The following is a 13,508-nucleotide window of genomic DNA, read 5'->3' on the forward strand; positions in this document are numbered from 1 at the left end:
CTCAAGGCCTCTAATCCAATAGTGGGCTGTCTTTCAGACCAGAAATAGAAACAGAGAAGTGAATTAATACGCATGCACATGCTCCCATTAAAAGTCATTGGATAATTCGCCAGACATGATATAACCATGAACCGTTGGAACCCTCAATGATGACACCGCCTGAGTCAGCAACTGCATGAAATGTACAATTGACGTATTGAGTAAAATCCCAGCCATTGTCCATGTAAGCTGTTGCAAAGAAAAAGAAAAAAAAAAAAATGAAAAATGAAAAATGAAAAAAGACCCAATTAAAAAGAAATGATACAAAAGAAAAAGAAGAGCAAGGCAAAACACTGTCCACTCTGTGGCGGTAATGCTGTACATCAATCAAACAGAACATAATCGATCGCTCTTCCAACCGTCTTATGTCGACTCCTACTTGGTGCTCGCCTCCTTTTTGGCTTCTGGGTTCAGAGGGCTGTTAGGATCGTATCCAACACTTTTCACAATACCTAATCCCTTGGTTTTTCCTTCACGGAAAAGTACTCGGTCTCCAGGCGCCAAAAACTCTGGGCGTTGCACAAAACGGAAAGCCACCAGGGCACGATCACCCGTTCTGATAAAGGGACGGTCAATGTCAATGACAGAACATGTTTGACTCACGGCCCCAACATGCAACATTGCTTGGTATCGGGGCTTTATAGTAGTAGCATGGGAGAGAATGAGAACTAGATTCAGTCAGAGTAAACCCTAGACAGGTGACACAGCATGTGGTCCTACCTTCCGCAACGAACTCCCGGTAAACCTTAGGAGGCTGGTCCAACTTCTTGAGAACAACCATACCCTTTCGCACCTCTTTCCTTCGTACACGCTTCAACGCGAACGACCCAGACTGTCCCGCGAAGCAGGCGTTGACAGATATCCGTTTCCGTTCAATGGACTTGATCGTGGTTGTGGTGAATTGTCCAAGCGAATCAGGCCCAACAAGCACCGTATCACCCGCGTGTATTACCCCTGACTTGGCCACTCCCGACACCACCGTGCCTACATGTGGCACCGAGAACGTATCGTTGATAAGGAACTCAAACGGCGCATCGGCATTGTAGTGGCCACGATGGGGAAGAATGTTCAAGAAAGTCCGTACCAGATCCAGATTTTCTCCAGTTACGTTGGACACCTGAAAGATAGGACAGATCCGCTGACTGACAAACTGCGTTGCTGTGTTGATGGTCTGATCCATGTCTTTCACGAAGATGGGTATCTTGCGAGCCCCAGGAGACTTGAGGATCTTATTTAGTTGAGACAAGGTCTCCTGGAGAATTTGTGGGGGGCAAATATCAATCTTGGTAACAATGATCATCACAGGAACGTTTAGAGCCAACGCAATCCCTAGATGCTCTTTGCTCATACCGATCAAACCGTTGTTGGCCGCGACCATCAATAAGCAGTAGTTAGGGCTGCTGCTCAGCATGCCGAAGACCGTAGTCCGCAAGTATCGCTCGTGGCCGGCCAAATCAGAGAAGGAGATGACCTTGGCAGACCGCTTCCCTATCTCTTCCCAAGACAGTTTGCGGCCCTGAGCGCTGGCCACGATCTCCCCGCGACTGTCGAATCCCATAATCTCCATGCCGACGGAGCTGGTCCGGCCGCTCTCGATTTCATGTTTATGTCGGAAAAGATTGACTCGAGCTTTACCGCGACCATCGTCGAGGTTTCCCTTTACGAGAACTCCGAGCATGGTACTCTTACCAGCGTCCACGTTCCCCACAACCGCTATCCGGAGCTCAGCCATTTCCTCCACGGTTTCTGCTGGCTGCCGGATGAGGAGCTTGCCACACGAACCCTTCATTCGATCATTTCTGACCTTGGATTCCTGAGGGCCTCCCACATTGTAGGTGACAAGAATACGGCAGTGTGCGGGCAGCGTTCCCGCCGCCTCCTGTACGCGATGCAACGCCGTTTCCCACTGGGTCAGATCAAAGCCCATGGACTCACCACCATCCTCAATCCCCACGTCAAATATCGCTTCACCATGGCCTTCGTCGATACGTGTTTGTATAATGCTTCCCAGGAGTTGCAGACTGTCCTCTTGTTGGTCTCCTGTATTCAATAGCAAGTCTTTCAATCGGGCTGGTTTCGGAGTGTCAGACAATCCTAGCTGGTCAAGGATCTCCAGTTCTGCATGGTCTTCGTGTATTCGGGATACACTGGCAGTAGAGTAGCCACTGTCGCTAGGAGCAACAGAGCGATGCGCTTGTTGTTTTTCAGCGTATTCCGCGAAATCGCTGAGCGCCTATGCGTTGATAGTTAGTAGGTGGGGCAGAGGTAAGGGAAGAGAGGTATACGATCTCGCCTCGTCGCCGCTCCTCCGGAGTAAGTTTCGGTCCAGCCGGGGCCATGCTTGGATCTTTGGTTGTAAACAATGAGAGTGGTTGTAGAAATGAGACTATTAATACACGGTACTATACGAGCTGTAAGGTCGGATAGGTGACGATTCGCCTCTCTGGCGCATTCAGATACGTATTCGTGTTATCATAATTTCACGACGATGGATAAAGAAATTGGGTGTAAGCAACGGTAAATGACCGCGTTAGTCGATACAGAGCGTAACTGAATAACTCGGGCAAATAATTAGGAACGTTTTGAGGGGTTAAATAGCTGAAGAGACTGACGTGGTATGAGGCTGAACTGACAAGTGTGGAGCGGACTTGGGGAAGCTTTATCGATAAATGGGCGAAGTTACCGCCTGAGTCATACGCCCAAACAGAAGCACAACGAATACCGTGGACCACAACGTGTAAATAGTAAATTATTTTATGACATAAAATAAATTGAGTCGCCTATAGAAGATATGACTCAGGCCGCATGCCATGCGGGAGTCATCATCTGATGTTTAGGCTCTAATTTCTTCGCACATGACGTCTGTTTAACAAGTGCCATGCCATACTAGTAGTCTTCGTCGATGACACACTTAAAGACCCAGGAACCGGAATAAAACTATAATCCACCACTCTGGGGCCATCGCCCGGTTTCATAGTTCCCTTCCTTGTGCTCCCGTATGTAGGAGAGTCAATAGTCTCCTTAGAGCTCGGTGTTCCCTTTCGACGAGTCCATCATCCACTTTGTCCATCCGATCGAATCTTATCAGGCTTGGGGGGATATTAAAACGACGGAGTCTCCTGAGAACGGAATTAGTTGATTTTGTCTCAATTTAGGTTCAGGTATGATGGTAGTTGTTTCGACGCACCTCGCACAAAGAGCATTTCCTCTTGTCTCTTGATCGTCTGTAACAAGCGATATATTAGCCATAATCGTCCAGAAGAACATCCATACTCGCACAACAAATTATCGGTCCACCGAAGGGGCAGAAAGTGTCGGGGAAGAGGGGATCAAAGGGACGTGATGCGACGTACTCGGATTATTTCTTCCTCATTCTCATCCTCCTCAACCACGTAGATGGTCTCCTCTACATCTCCCATCACCAAGTTGCAATGGCTGTCGTATGCCTACAAGAGGACGCTAATCAGCCTCAAGATCGAACTTAAATAGCATTAAGCATAACAAAAGACTTACATGGAGACGACCCTTCAGCTCGCGATCACCGCGGAGCTTGACAAAGACGATTTCATCGAGGGAGAGGCGCACCAGATCCAAAGGTTCGGAGACGGACGTGGTGCCCGCATCTTCCGTATCGGCCATTTTTTTGATTGAGCGAATGAAAGAGAAGAGAGGGGGGGGGGGAAGGAGGGGAAAGATTGAAAGGGGGCTTAGGAAGTCAGTTACTGTAGCAAAGCAGTAGCCGAGGGTAGCAACCTTATAGTAGTAGTAGCCAAAAGCTGTCGCGTTCAGGCCGTGTCAATCAAATCAATTCAATGCAGCAAATGAGGAGAAGCTGCAGGGATTCGTCGCCAAGGCGGCACCAACACGAAACAGATGACTTCAAAGAGGTCGGACAAGCTGGACTGTTTGTCCTACTCAACTTCTTTTCTTTCAACCTCAGGGAGGACCTCTTTTGTTGTGGAAATTTTTGATATCTTCAACGGTCTCGATGCGGGGACTCGTACTTGCAAGTGAGAGATTTAGCTCTCACTTGGTGGTTCCCTCGTGCGGTCGCAATCGGTCCACTCAATTCGCTCTTTGCGCTGGGCCCACTCGACTGATAATAGTACCCGCTCGCGATTCCACTCAGTGGAGGTCCTTCAACAGCAACATTCCCAGAGATTCCTCCTGGAATGCGAATAACGGCCTCCCGAATGATCGGAGATCCTCTCAAACCTATGTCGCAAACTCCCGGTTGAGTACGACCAGTATTCTAGAAGGTGGTGGCAGTCATTATGACCACGTACCCCACACCGCTGATGCGGCCCCAAGTACCGACGGGGACCTGAGTGCACTGAAGGCAACATTCTATGAAATTATCCAAGATGGCCAACCTGACCAGGTCATGGATGCTCTGCTTGATCCTCGCAATGAAGAGTTGGTTGGTTCGATGCCTCAGACCGTATTCGTCGAAGTCTTCCATTTACTATCCCCCGCTTACTTTGTGGTTCCCTATCGCGAGATCCACCGGCCGATCCATCCAAGTGCCGCGAAACTCAAGAGATTTGAGTCGCTAGACTCCATTTTCAATGATTTTGCTACCAAATTGGCGACGGTGGTTTCGATTCGCCGGTCGGCCGGTCAAGCCCTTGGTCTAGCGGAGTACACTCACCTGCTGGATTGTGCACGGTCCGTTGGAGATGCGCTCATGGCCGATTACATTTGGCATAGCATGACAGAAGACGAAGTGGTTCCAGATGTTACATGCTACAATCATTACATGGAGGCCAAGGTCTGGGACAAGGCCTATACCGGGCGAGAAAGATATCACACACGGATGACGCCTTACGCTTATCGGCACAGAAGGTTTTTCCACCCAAATGTCGGTTGGCAGGGCTACCGTACCGCTGAGAAGAGCGTCCGAAAGGAAGTGCTCCAGATATTCAACAGGATGACCGAACAGGGGTATCATGGTGATGAGGTCACTTTTATCAATGTGATGCTGGCCTCCGGCCGTGTGGGCCATGTGCAGGGGATGAAGAACGTACTCAAAGTAGCGTGGAATGTTGACATCGATGCGCTCGCGACATTGGATCCATCTGAATTACCTCCAGCCACTAGTTACGACCGGTCGTCTCCTTTGTACCCTTCAGCTCGCCTCCTGTTTGCAATCGCCCATGCTTTTGGCACGAACAATGATATTTCCGGTGCATTACGAGCTATCGAGTTCATTTCAAACTCGTATGGTATCCCTGTCCCGGAAACGGTCTGGCTTGAGCTTCTCGAGCGCTCCTTTGTCCTGTCACGGAACCGGTTCGGTCCTGACGCGAAGCGGAATTCATTAGGCAAAGTGCCTCCCGAGTTTGTGAAGGGTGTATTCGAAACAATGACGTCGAGCAATTTTGATGTCCGCCCTACAATTGATGTACATCGTATCCTTGCCAAGACAGCATGGGATCAAGCCAGACTGTCGGAATTCCAACAGCACATGTGTGCTGCTTACGACCTTCTGCGAGAAACCAGACAGAAGCGGAGGACAGCGAAAGACATCATCGAAGCTTATCTAGGAGGGGCGTCGTCTTCCCGACGGGGATCGCGAATCGACACGGCGCTTCTACAAACACGAGGTTTCGCAGAGGCGGTACACACCTATGATGTCCTCCGATTGCGCACTGCTCAGCAGACCATCGCCATGGAACGCTTCGCAAGACTCCTCGTTACACACAAAAGGTGGACTGGCCGCGACAATCCGGTATGGGAACGCTGTCTCCTCCCTCAAATGCTCGAAGAATGGCAGGATTTTCTCCCAAAGTCCTTCCAGTACCGCATCAGAAACGGCCAAGTCAATATCCTGGGCGCGACGCACTGGGGCCAACATAGATTGGCACTCCACAACAGAGTCCCAGTCCGTCGACCTACCGCGGAAAATGGCGTTGAGCTGGACGAGGAGGCCATGGAAATGGACGACGATTTCGTCTGGGCACAATATCTACGCTCCAACCCTGGTCTCGACTTAAACGTCGCGCCACTGAAACGACTCTTCTCCGGAGTCGTCGAAAGAACCCGCAGACCTAGACCTTCTGTCACAGATAGAGAATATGTTCCCGAGCCCCGAAAGCTGGACTACGAGGGTGACGAACTGTCTAATCTGCCGGGGGAAGATTATGCCGAAACGCAATGGACTGCACAGAGACAAAAGGGAAGGGAAGTACCGGGCGATATGCCCGGAAACTTTGACATGGTATTTTCTTAGCTTTGCTTTATTTCATTCTGCTTGTTCTTTTCTTCTATTTTCTCGATTCCATTCACGTCTTAAGCGATCCGCACAGTCGGGTTGATGAGCTGCTTATTCGATCAGTTACGAAGCCTCTGATACTTCAGTATGTTGTTCAGCATCGGCCATATACCCTATCCATAGTATTTGTTGCCAATCCAAATATTCTCTTTGTCTGCCAATGTGCTTTGTTTTGATCATCATACCGTGGGTCAATCGCGTATAACATGTAAAAGTACCAAACAGAGTCTCTCCCCACGTGTAGTAAAGGACAGCACCGTAAAGAGAAATCGACATTTGCCAATATACTAAGCTTTGGTGTTTGTCATTGATGAACCCTTCTGTCCCATCAGCAAATTATCTTCCAAGTAGTCTGATGTCAATCATCAGTTACACTAGGATTATTCTTGATTATATACAGCGAGCCACACAGTTCTGATGGCACATCGCTCTGATAAGATGATTGGTTTATTTTGTGGAGTTAATATACAGATGGCCTTTCAGGGTGTCATTGTGTTTACATGAAGACATAAAGAATACATACTTGGCTCACCAGATATGTGAATCTGACGCATCCTAGCGCCAGGGCTGAACTTAACTCGAGTGGTACATTGTCCAAATCCTCCATCATAAGCCACCGCTGCCATTCCCTGGACGGACTAAACCTTCTCACGCTTCAAATCATTAACCGCCATATAACGACCAAAAGTAATCCACCCGTATCGAAACCACACCATCTGACTCTGATGAGCTTTGACCATAGCCGACTGCGCCGTCATCCATTCACCAACAGAGCTAACAAACAGAAGCCTCGCAGGTGTATCATCCTTGGAGGCACGAGATGAGCTCCTCAAGCCCGAAAACAGAGCATCGACAGCTCCACGCGCCATACTCAACGGCGCATCAAGCACGCCGATATATTTGCGCAAGATGTTCGTCGTGGTGAGCGTGTACAGCGAGACCGGACAGGTATACCCGGATTTATCCTTCATCAGGGTACGAAGAAAGTGGACAGCGCCATAGTAGAGAGAACGGTGGTTGGGATGGTTGCTTATACCATGTCTGTCAAAGGTAAGGAGCACATCGATAGTCGCGACGGGTGGTTTGCCCCCCGTTGCTCCTCGTTTCCGGGACCCGGAGTGGGTGTCGCCCATTTCGGGGGCGAAGGCTGATGCAAGCAAGTCTGAGACGTCGCTTTCTGTCCAGGTGGCGCTCATGCTGTCGGGGAAGCGGGTTGGGTCGTCTATGATGAGAACATCAGACTCGTTGCGGAGGCCCAGATGCACGGCGCTTTTTTGGAGCTCCTTTTTGCGGATGTGGCCTAGCCCGTCGGCGTCTCCTGATGGGTTGTTAGTGTGCTTGGAATAGAGTGAGGTGGTTCTATGCAACGTACCGCTACTGAGACATAAGATCTTGAGATGGTTTCCCAGTTCTGGCTTGGTTAAGGCTAGCACCGTCGGTGCGAAGAACATGGCCTCATCGTCGGGGTGGGCTATTAACAGGCATATTCGCTTGTTGTACAATCGAGGGAAATTACGAGCAAATGGTGAGGAAGACGTTGCGGATAATGTCCAGAAGATGAAGACGGCTGTGACAGCGAAGCCCAGTGTGATGAATGATGATGGAGACATAGCACGAACTTTGAGTACTCAATTGGTTGGCCACGTCTTAAACTAGCAAAGTGAAATATAGAGCCCACGGGACTGAACGGCAAGGTTATTTTAAGAATTATGGATCGAAGGAGCAAAAACGGAGTTGACTATGAATGTAGTGGAGGCGCAACCGACATTCTCTCTCACACCTTATGTTCCAGTCCAGTTATGCATTTATTTAAGATGCTGATATCTCAAGCCAGTCAATAAAAATTCAATTGCAGCATGGCATTTCAAGGATGAGAGAGAGCTATATCGTGTCCATTCAACATAATGCAGTGGGATATAGGCATAAAAGGGGAAGATGTGTCTGCAAAAGCCAATTGGGGTGACAGCCGTGTTATCACCACGTGACCGAAGATAGTAGACTGAAATCTACTACGGAGTACAATGTTATAGAAAACTACGGAGTACCTCCGTACCCTCTTGGTGTTATGCGAGGTCCCACTCCGGGGAGCTTAGCATTGGAATGTCAACACCAAGCTGGACTTCTTATAAACTTAGGATAGAGAATTTGGCGTGATAAACGTATATATATCCTTGGTTTAGGTTGTTCAAGATTATCTAGATAATCAAGCCTTCGTGCCGCAACTTAAGAGTTATATCCGAGAATCCTTACTCAAAAGTTACTACTGTAGTGACTCGTTTAAGAGTGAGGTCTGGTTTTTTGGGTGGGCGGGGGAGAGGGGGAAGAGATTATTCGAAGCTGGATGGTAGTAACCAGCAAGCATGAGAGAAGTTCTGGTTCTTGCAGGCGGTGGACTACTGCCTGTAAGTATGTAAGTATGGATAACGAGGTCTTAGTTAAGTAGTCAGTAGTCTTAAGCGTCGACACTCTTCCTCTCAACATCATGAGTCCATCACTGGGTCTCGGTAGGTCTTCAAGAACCTTCCGCGCATTTGTTCATAAGATGAGAAGTCCCAGAGAGTCCTTTTTTTCTGCCCGTTTGTGCAACCTGCCACTTGAGCTGTTGCTAAAAATAGGCGCTTCCTTGGACTGCCCAGCCTTGTGTTCTTTCCGACTCGCCTGCGAATCCCTATACGACTATACCTTGCCTCAATTTTGCATGAGACTGTTAAGCCAGACCTGCCCCTAGCCTCCCTTCAGAAAATGGACGCATTACTGCAGAATTTGCAACTATGTCCATATGTCTGCCCATTATGTATCAACAGCATGGGTGATGATATCTTAGGATCACAACTCAAGTGGGAACGGCACGCCTCTGGGCTTATTGTTACTCCATGAGAATCTATTCAACGGTGGCAGGATACCCTACTGTGCCTGGTGAATTGTCAGTCCTTTCGCCAGTACAAGCATTTCACGCTATATCGTCCCAACCCACCCAATATTTTGACCCCCAGTGATACAATTACAATCCTTCCTAGCACTATCGCTGCAATAGAGCGTCCACTACGAGACTTTAATATCTTATTCAAACCGCAAATTTGCGGTGGAGGGAACCTGATCGACATATCTCGCGTTGACAGAGGCCTCCCCCAAGAGCCGAAGTTCGTTGCTGCATGTTATAGTCTGGAAGCCGTCACGGTCAGATACACAATGGACACAGAAGACACGGTTGACTTCGTGACGCAGCTTATACAACATACGATGCGCCTGCAACAACTGAGGATCGATGCTAATTATGGCGACCACTCGACAACTCTTATGTCTCGCTTGTTTCCCACCCCACCCACCCTTAGCTTACGTGAATTGACTTTGGAAACCGCTCAGGTAGGCTCGAGTCACGCCTTGAACAGGTTCCTAATCTCTTCAAACAGAGCTTGGCCAATGTGTCGTTCGCTGCTATCCACCTCGACTCAGGGGAGTGGGCGTCTGTTCTACGCGCCCTTTCCAAATTTCCGTCGCTGACTGAAATTTCCACATATATGCTCGGTCAGGCAGGATCTCCGAGAATACACTTTCCTGTAGTGCTGCAAGATCCTATCGTTGACCCAGTGCTGGGGACAAAATTCTCGTACACTGTCAAAAAGCTTCGACAAGGGCAGAAGACCCCGACGGTTGCCCAGTAGCCTAGGCTTCGCATTGCAAAAATTGGCTGACTTTGCAACGCCTTACAAAGTCACAGACTAGGACGGCTACTCTTGCATTAATCTCCTCTTCGTAGAAAAGTGCCAAATGTTCAGATATCTCTATACTGATTTCCTTGATATATACGGCAGCCTGGAACCAACGACTGGCTGCGTCTATTAGCACACTTTTCTCTCAATTTGAAGAACCTAAAATTTCTCTACCCTTGTCATCTAAATCCAGGTACTGTCTCAAATGGCACAAATATGTCCAAAATTCCTTCACATCCCCATATCCATCAAAACGTTCCCGTAAAAGCGTTTTCCACTCTGCATCCACTTGCGTGAGACCCCAGGAAGCCGAGACATACTCACACCAGATAGTCTTCATTTCGATCTTTGTGCCCTCATCTCGGCGCTCTTTTAGAATCAGACTAGGCCCGATAGACCGTACGTTTAGATTGTGGGCGCCATAAATGAACTTGAAATGGCTAGAAGAGCAACATTGCCTTTGTTTTTAGATGTCCAGCCACAGGCAATGGAATCTTCGGCATTTTCATCTGCCATTTTATAAAAGTCCTTAGGGAAGGCAGAGTTTCAGGAAGATATACGAGTCTGAAATACGGAAAAAATAAGGGTATGAGAATGTGGTGCTGCGTGATGTAAGGTTTGGTTAAAGCGAATGAGTATCGTGGAGATTGATAGAATATGATGACATGGTTTATCCGACTGGTGCCCCCACAACCACCCGCTGGACTAACGATGAGCGCTAGGTACTTAGTATCTCATAAGATGTACTGATATGTCAGATTAAGTGCTCATATGAGGCTCATGAGCCTCTCTGATCGAGCTTCAAGCAATCTAGACCGATTGAGAAATCTAGATAGTTTATTCAAATGTTAACATTATCATAAGGATTTATATTAGAGGGCTGGGTAGAGAGTATTACGAAGCATAGTATACAGTATTTCAGACCTACTAAAGTCACCAAGCGAAGTGGCTTGTAAGTATATTCGTGTAACGGAGGGTTTACTATACAGGGGAGATAGCTTGTTAACTAGGTAAGGATCCGTGGGCGCGGAAGAAGGGAAACGTCTATCATTGACTGAATAGTAGACTGGAATACTAATCAATTGATTCTTGTCCCTTTTTGCGTATTTGGTACTGTTTTTTCAGGCCACCTAGATATCCTATGCGATTGACAGCTCATGCTATATCGGAACCACGACAGTCTGATAGATTAGACCTCGCATCCAATTATATCATGACTCTGTTAATCCCGTTATGTCCGGCAGTTCGTCAGCCAATTCTATATCAGAACCATGACGATCTGATGAATTGGACCTCGTAATTCTGTTAATCCCGTTATGTCCGACGCTACCTAATAAACTCCTAGATGGAAATCCAGTGTTCGAATATCGTCAGACAATTACCCGTTGAATTACTAGCCTTGGATAGACAGTCTTCTGGCGGAGTTAACGGGCGTATGTCCTCAAGACCTCGTACATGATATCACTGTGCCTCCGCCTGTGCCTGTGCTTGACCATATATTATCAGACATATATTAGTAGTTTGTTATTTTGACCTACACAACCGTATATCCAAGAAGAACATAGTATCACCTCCCCATGTCTTCCCAACCACTTCTTGCTCGCTACCGACAGCTCGCCCCCTCGGCGTCTGTCAGAGTCTCCCCTCTATGCCTAGGTGCCATGACCTTCGGCACGGCGGCAAAAGAGCGCTACGGAGAATGCAGCAAGGATGCCGCCTTTGAGATCCTCGACTATTTCGTCAGTCAGGGCGGGAACTTCATCGACACCGCTAACACATACCGAGAAGAGCAATCCGAGATCTGGCTAGGCGAATGGCTTGCCTCCAGGCAAAACAGGGACCAGATGGTAATTGCAACCAAATACACCACCGGCTGGCAAGGTCATCACAAGGACAAAATCCAAGCCAATTATGGTGGGAACGGAACCAAGTCAATGCGTATCTCGATCGAAGCGTCCCTACGCAAACTCCAGACAACCTATATCGACTTGTTCTACGTGCACTGGTGGGACTACACTATTTCGATCCCGGAGTTGATGCACGGCCTAAATGACCTTGTTGTCTCTGGGAAGGTCTTATACCTGGGTATCTCTGATACACCCGCTTGGGTGGTCGCGAAAGCCAACCAGTACGCTCGTGACCACGGCCTGCGACAGTTCACCGTGTATCAGGGGATGTGGAATGCAGCGATGCGTGATTTTGAGCGAGACATCATACCTATGTGCCGCGATGAAGGAATGGGCTTGTGTCCCTTTGGGGTGCTGAACCAAGGTCGCTTCCAAACTGAAGAGGGATTCAAAGAACGCGAGAAGAGGACCGACTGTCGGAATTTCGTCCCTCTGTCTGAGCACGATAAGAAGGTTTCCCGCGTACTTGAAACTGTTGCTAATGCGAAAGGAGTAGAGCTTCTGCAAGTCGCCCTGGCTTATGTTTTACAGAAAACGCCCTATGTGTTTCCCATCGTCGGTGCTAGGAAAGTTGAGCAAATCAAAGGAGTGATGCCGGCCGTTGGGATGACGTTGACAACTGAGGAGATTGAGAAGATCGAGTCGGCGTATACGTTTGACCCTGGGTTCCCGCATACTTTTCTCAGCGGGACGCTGATAGGGGTCGCTGGGGATGGCGCCCCTCGAGGCGCTTATGGCCCAGGTGATATGTGGTTGACCAAATCATTGGGAACTTTTGACTGGGTAGGGTATCCGGAGGCAATTGCGCCAGCTGAGAGAAAGTAGCGGTCGACTGCTCGACTATCTTGCATAATAGTGTCCATCTAGATATGTCTAGTGGCTAGTTGTAATGGCTGACTACCTTTATTATGTAAATATGTTCTCGATATATCTCAAAAGATTCATATTTACCCAAGTCACCTGATTTGTGTACTCTTGACCCGACTACTTAATCAGATGTATCTAGATGTGCGTGTAAATGTAGCAATAAATCATGGCCAAGAGCAAGTGAAAGCGGAATTATCTGACCCGCTAGTAGCTACATGAATTAATAGACAGGTATTTGGACGGTCAAATTGCTATAGCAAGATAAATTACTCAACCCAGTTCTACAACATCAACACGTGCGCTAGGTCTGAACTTGGACAGTGTTAGGCCAAAGCGAACACTTGAAATTGTGTTTGGTACGTAGTCGGTGTGAATCCACGGGTGGATCACCATGCGGCGATTACTGCCATGTGGAAAAGGTTCCCGTATACTAGACATGCATGAAGCTTCGGCGTTTGTAGCCAACCACCATTAGATCAGATATAGGCGATGTGCAACCGCCACCACGCCAATTGAAGAGCCTCGGCAACATGGAGCATTTGATTTGACTCGGCCGAGCACACAGACCCTGGCTTGCATGGATCTATAGTTGTCCAAGCCTGATACGTCGAAGCTATGCCAGCATCGATTCTGTGAGGGTGTCGCTCAGAGCTATGTTATTCATAGTCAATGGCATGTACATATGTACGCTAAACTAAGATACCTGTATTG

The 13,508-nt window shown here is 48.2% G+C and overlaps 7 protein-coding genes across 7 annotated transcripts; 4 read left to right on the forward strand and 3 right to left on the reverse strand.

The window, feature by feature from the left end:
* Positions 1-235: 235 nt before the first annotated feature.
* Positions 236-2,750, reverse strand: BDV38DRAFT_258228 (putative GTP binding protein (GTPBP1)). Its single transcript, XM_032055707.1, has 4 exons — positions 2,652-2,750; positions 2,325-2,589; positions 760-2,272; positions 236-707 (listed from the first exon to the last, which is right to left on the reverse strand). The coding sequence occupies exons 2-4, from the start codon at positions 2,376-2,378 to the stop codon at positions 415-417; spliced, it is 1,860 nt and encodes a 619-aa protein (XP_031909557.1). The 5' UTR covers positions 2,379-2,589; positions 2,652-2,750; the 3' UTR covers positions 236-414.
* Positions 2,751-2,799: 49 nt separating this feature from the next.
* Positions 2,800-3,710, reverse strand: BDV38DRAFT_258231 (U4/U6-U5 snRNP complex subunit LSM3). Its single transcript, XM_032055709.1, has 4 exons — positions 3,553-3,710; positions 3,393-3,485; positions 3,227-3,263; positions 2,800-3,158 (listed from the first exon to the last, which is right to left on the reverse strand). Exons 1-4 carry the CDS (start codon positions 3,676-3,678, stop codon positions 3,124-3,126), a joined length of 291 nt encoding a protein of 96 aa, XP_031909558.1. The 5' UTR covers positions 3,679-3,710; the 3' UTR covers positions 2,800-3,123.
* A 45-nt stretch (positions 3,711-3,755) lies between these two features.
* BDV38DRAFT_258234 (uncharacterized protein) lies at positions 3,756-6,472 on the forward strand. Its single transcript, XM_032055710.1, has one exon. It carries the CDS (start codon positions 4,028-4,030, stop codon positions 6,269-6,271), a length of 2,244 nt encoding a protein of 747 aa, XP_031909559.1. The 5' UTR covers positions 3,756-4,027; the 3' UTR covers positions 6,272-6,472.
* A 162-nt stretch (positions 6,473-6,634) lies between these two features.
* BDV38DRAFT_258235 (PIG-L family deacetylase) lies at positions 6,635-8,322 on the reverse strand. Its single transcript, XM_032055711.1, has 2 exons — positions 7,686-8,322; positions 6,635-7,631 (listed from the first exon to the last, which is right to left on the reverse strand). Exons 1-2 carry the CDS (start codon positions 7,921-7,923, stop codon positions 6,952-6,954), a joined length of 918 nt encoding a protein of 305 aa, XP_031909560.1. The 5' UTR covers positions 7,924-8,322; the 3' UTR covers positions 6,635-6,951.
* Positions 8,323-8,662: 340 nt separating this feature from the next.
* BDV38DRAFT_258236 (uncharacterized protein) lies at positions 8,663-9,647 on the forward strand. The gene has a single exon (XM_032055712.1). The coding sequence runs from the start codon at positions 8,796-8,798 to the stop codon at positions 9,039-9,041; it is 246 nt and encodes an 81-aa protein (XP_031909561.1). The 5' UTR covers positions 8,663-8,795; the 3' UTR covers positions 9,042-9,647.
* On the forward strand, positions 9,503-9,975 carry BDV38DRAFT_286823 (uncharacterized protein; the record flags this gene model as incomplete). Its single annotated transcript, XM_032060756.1, has 2 exons — positions 9,503-9,676; positions 9,724-9,975. 2 exons carry the CDS (start codon positions 9,503-9,505, stop codon positions 9,973-9,975), a joined length of 426 nt encoding a protein of 141 aa, XP_031909562.1.
* Positions 9,976-11,462: 1,487 nt separating this feature from the next.
* BDV38DRAFT_185077 (aldo/keto reductase) lies at positions 11,463-12,911 on the forward strand. The gene has a single exon (XM_032052155.1). It carries the CDS (start codon positions 11,601-11,603, stop codon positions 12,753-12,755), a length of 1,155 nt encoding a protein of 384 aa, XP_031909563.1. The 5' UTR covers positions 11,463-11,600; the 3' UTR covers positions 12,756-12,911.
* The last annotated feature ends 597 nt before the right edge of the window (positions 12,912-13,508 follow it).

This window comes from Aspergillus pseudotamarii, assembly GCF_009193445.1.
Source record: "Aspergillus pseudotamarii strain CBS 117625 unplaced genomic scaffold BDV38scaffold_66, whole genome shotgun sequence".
Classification (NCBI taxonomy): Eukaryota; Fungi; Ascomycota; class Eurotiomycetes; order Eurotiales; family Aspergillaceae; genus Aspergillus; species Aspergillus pseudotamarii.

Coding starts and splice junctions, on each gene's coding strand:
- BDV38DRAFT_258228 (XM_032055707.1), bottom strand. CDS start 2,378: ATGGCCCCGGCTGGACCGAAACTTACTCCGGAGGAGCGGCGACGAGGC. Junction 2,273..2,324: donor AGCGGCGACGAGGCGAGATC/GTATACCTCTCT, acceptor ATCAACGCATAG/GCGCTCAGCGATTTCGCGGA. Junction 708..759: donor CCGGGAGTTCGTTGCGGAAG/GTAGGACCACAT, acceptor GACTGAATCTAG/TTCTCATTCTCTCCCATGCT.
- BDV38DRAFT_258231 (XM_032055709.1), bottom strand. CDS start 3,678: ATGGCCGATACGGAAGATGCGGGCACCACGTCCGTCTCCGAACCTTTG. Junction 3,486..3,552: donor AGCTGAAGGGTCGTCTCCAT/GTAAGTCTTTTG, acceptor GTCCTCTTGTAG/GCATACGACAGCCATTGCAA. Junction 3,264..3,392: donor ATGAGGAAGAAATAATCCGA/GTACGTCGCATC, acceptor CGCTTGTTACAG/ACGATCAAGAGACAAGAGGA.
- BDV38DRAFT_258234 (XM_032055710.1), top strand. CDS start 4,028: ATGCGGGGACTCGTACTTGCAAGTGAGAGATTTAGCTCTCACTTGGTG.
- BDV38DRAFT_258235 (XM_032055711.1), bottom strand. CDS start 7,923: ATGTCTCCATCATCATTCATCACACTGGGCTTCGCTGTCACAGCCGTC. Junction 7,632..7,685: donor GATCTTATGTCTCAGTAGCG/GTACGTTGCATA, acceptor ACAACCCATCAG/GAGACGCCGACGGGCTAGGC.
- BDV38DRAFT_258236 (XM_032055712.1), top strand. CDS start 8,796: ATGAGTCCATCACTGGGTCTCGGTAGGTCTTCAAGAACCTTCCGCGCA.
- BDV38DRAFT_185077 (XM_032052155.1), top strand. CDS start 11,601: ATGTCTTCCCAACCACTTCTTGCTCGCTACCGACAGCTCGCCCCCTCG.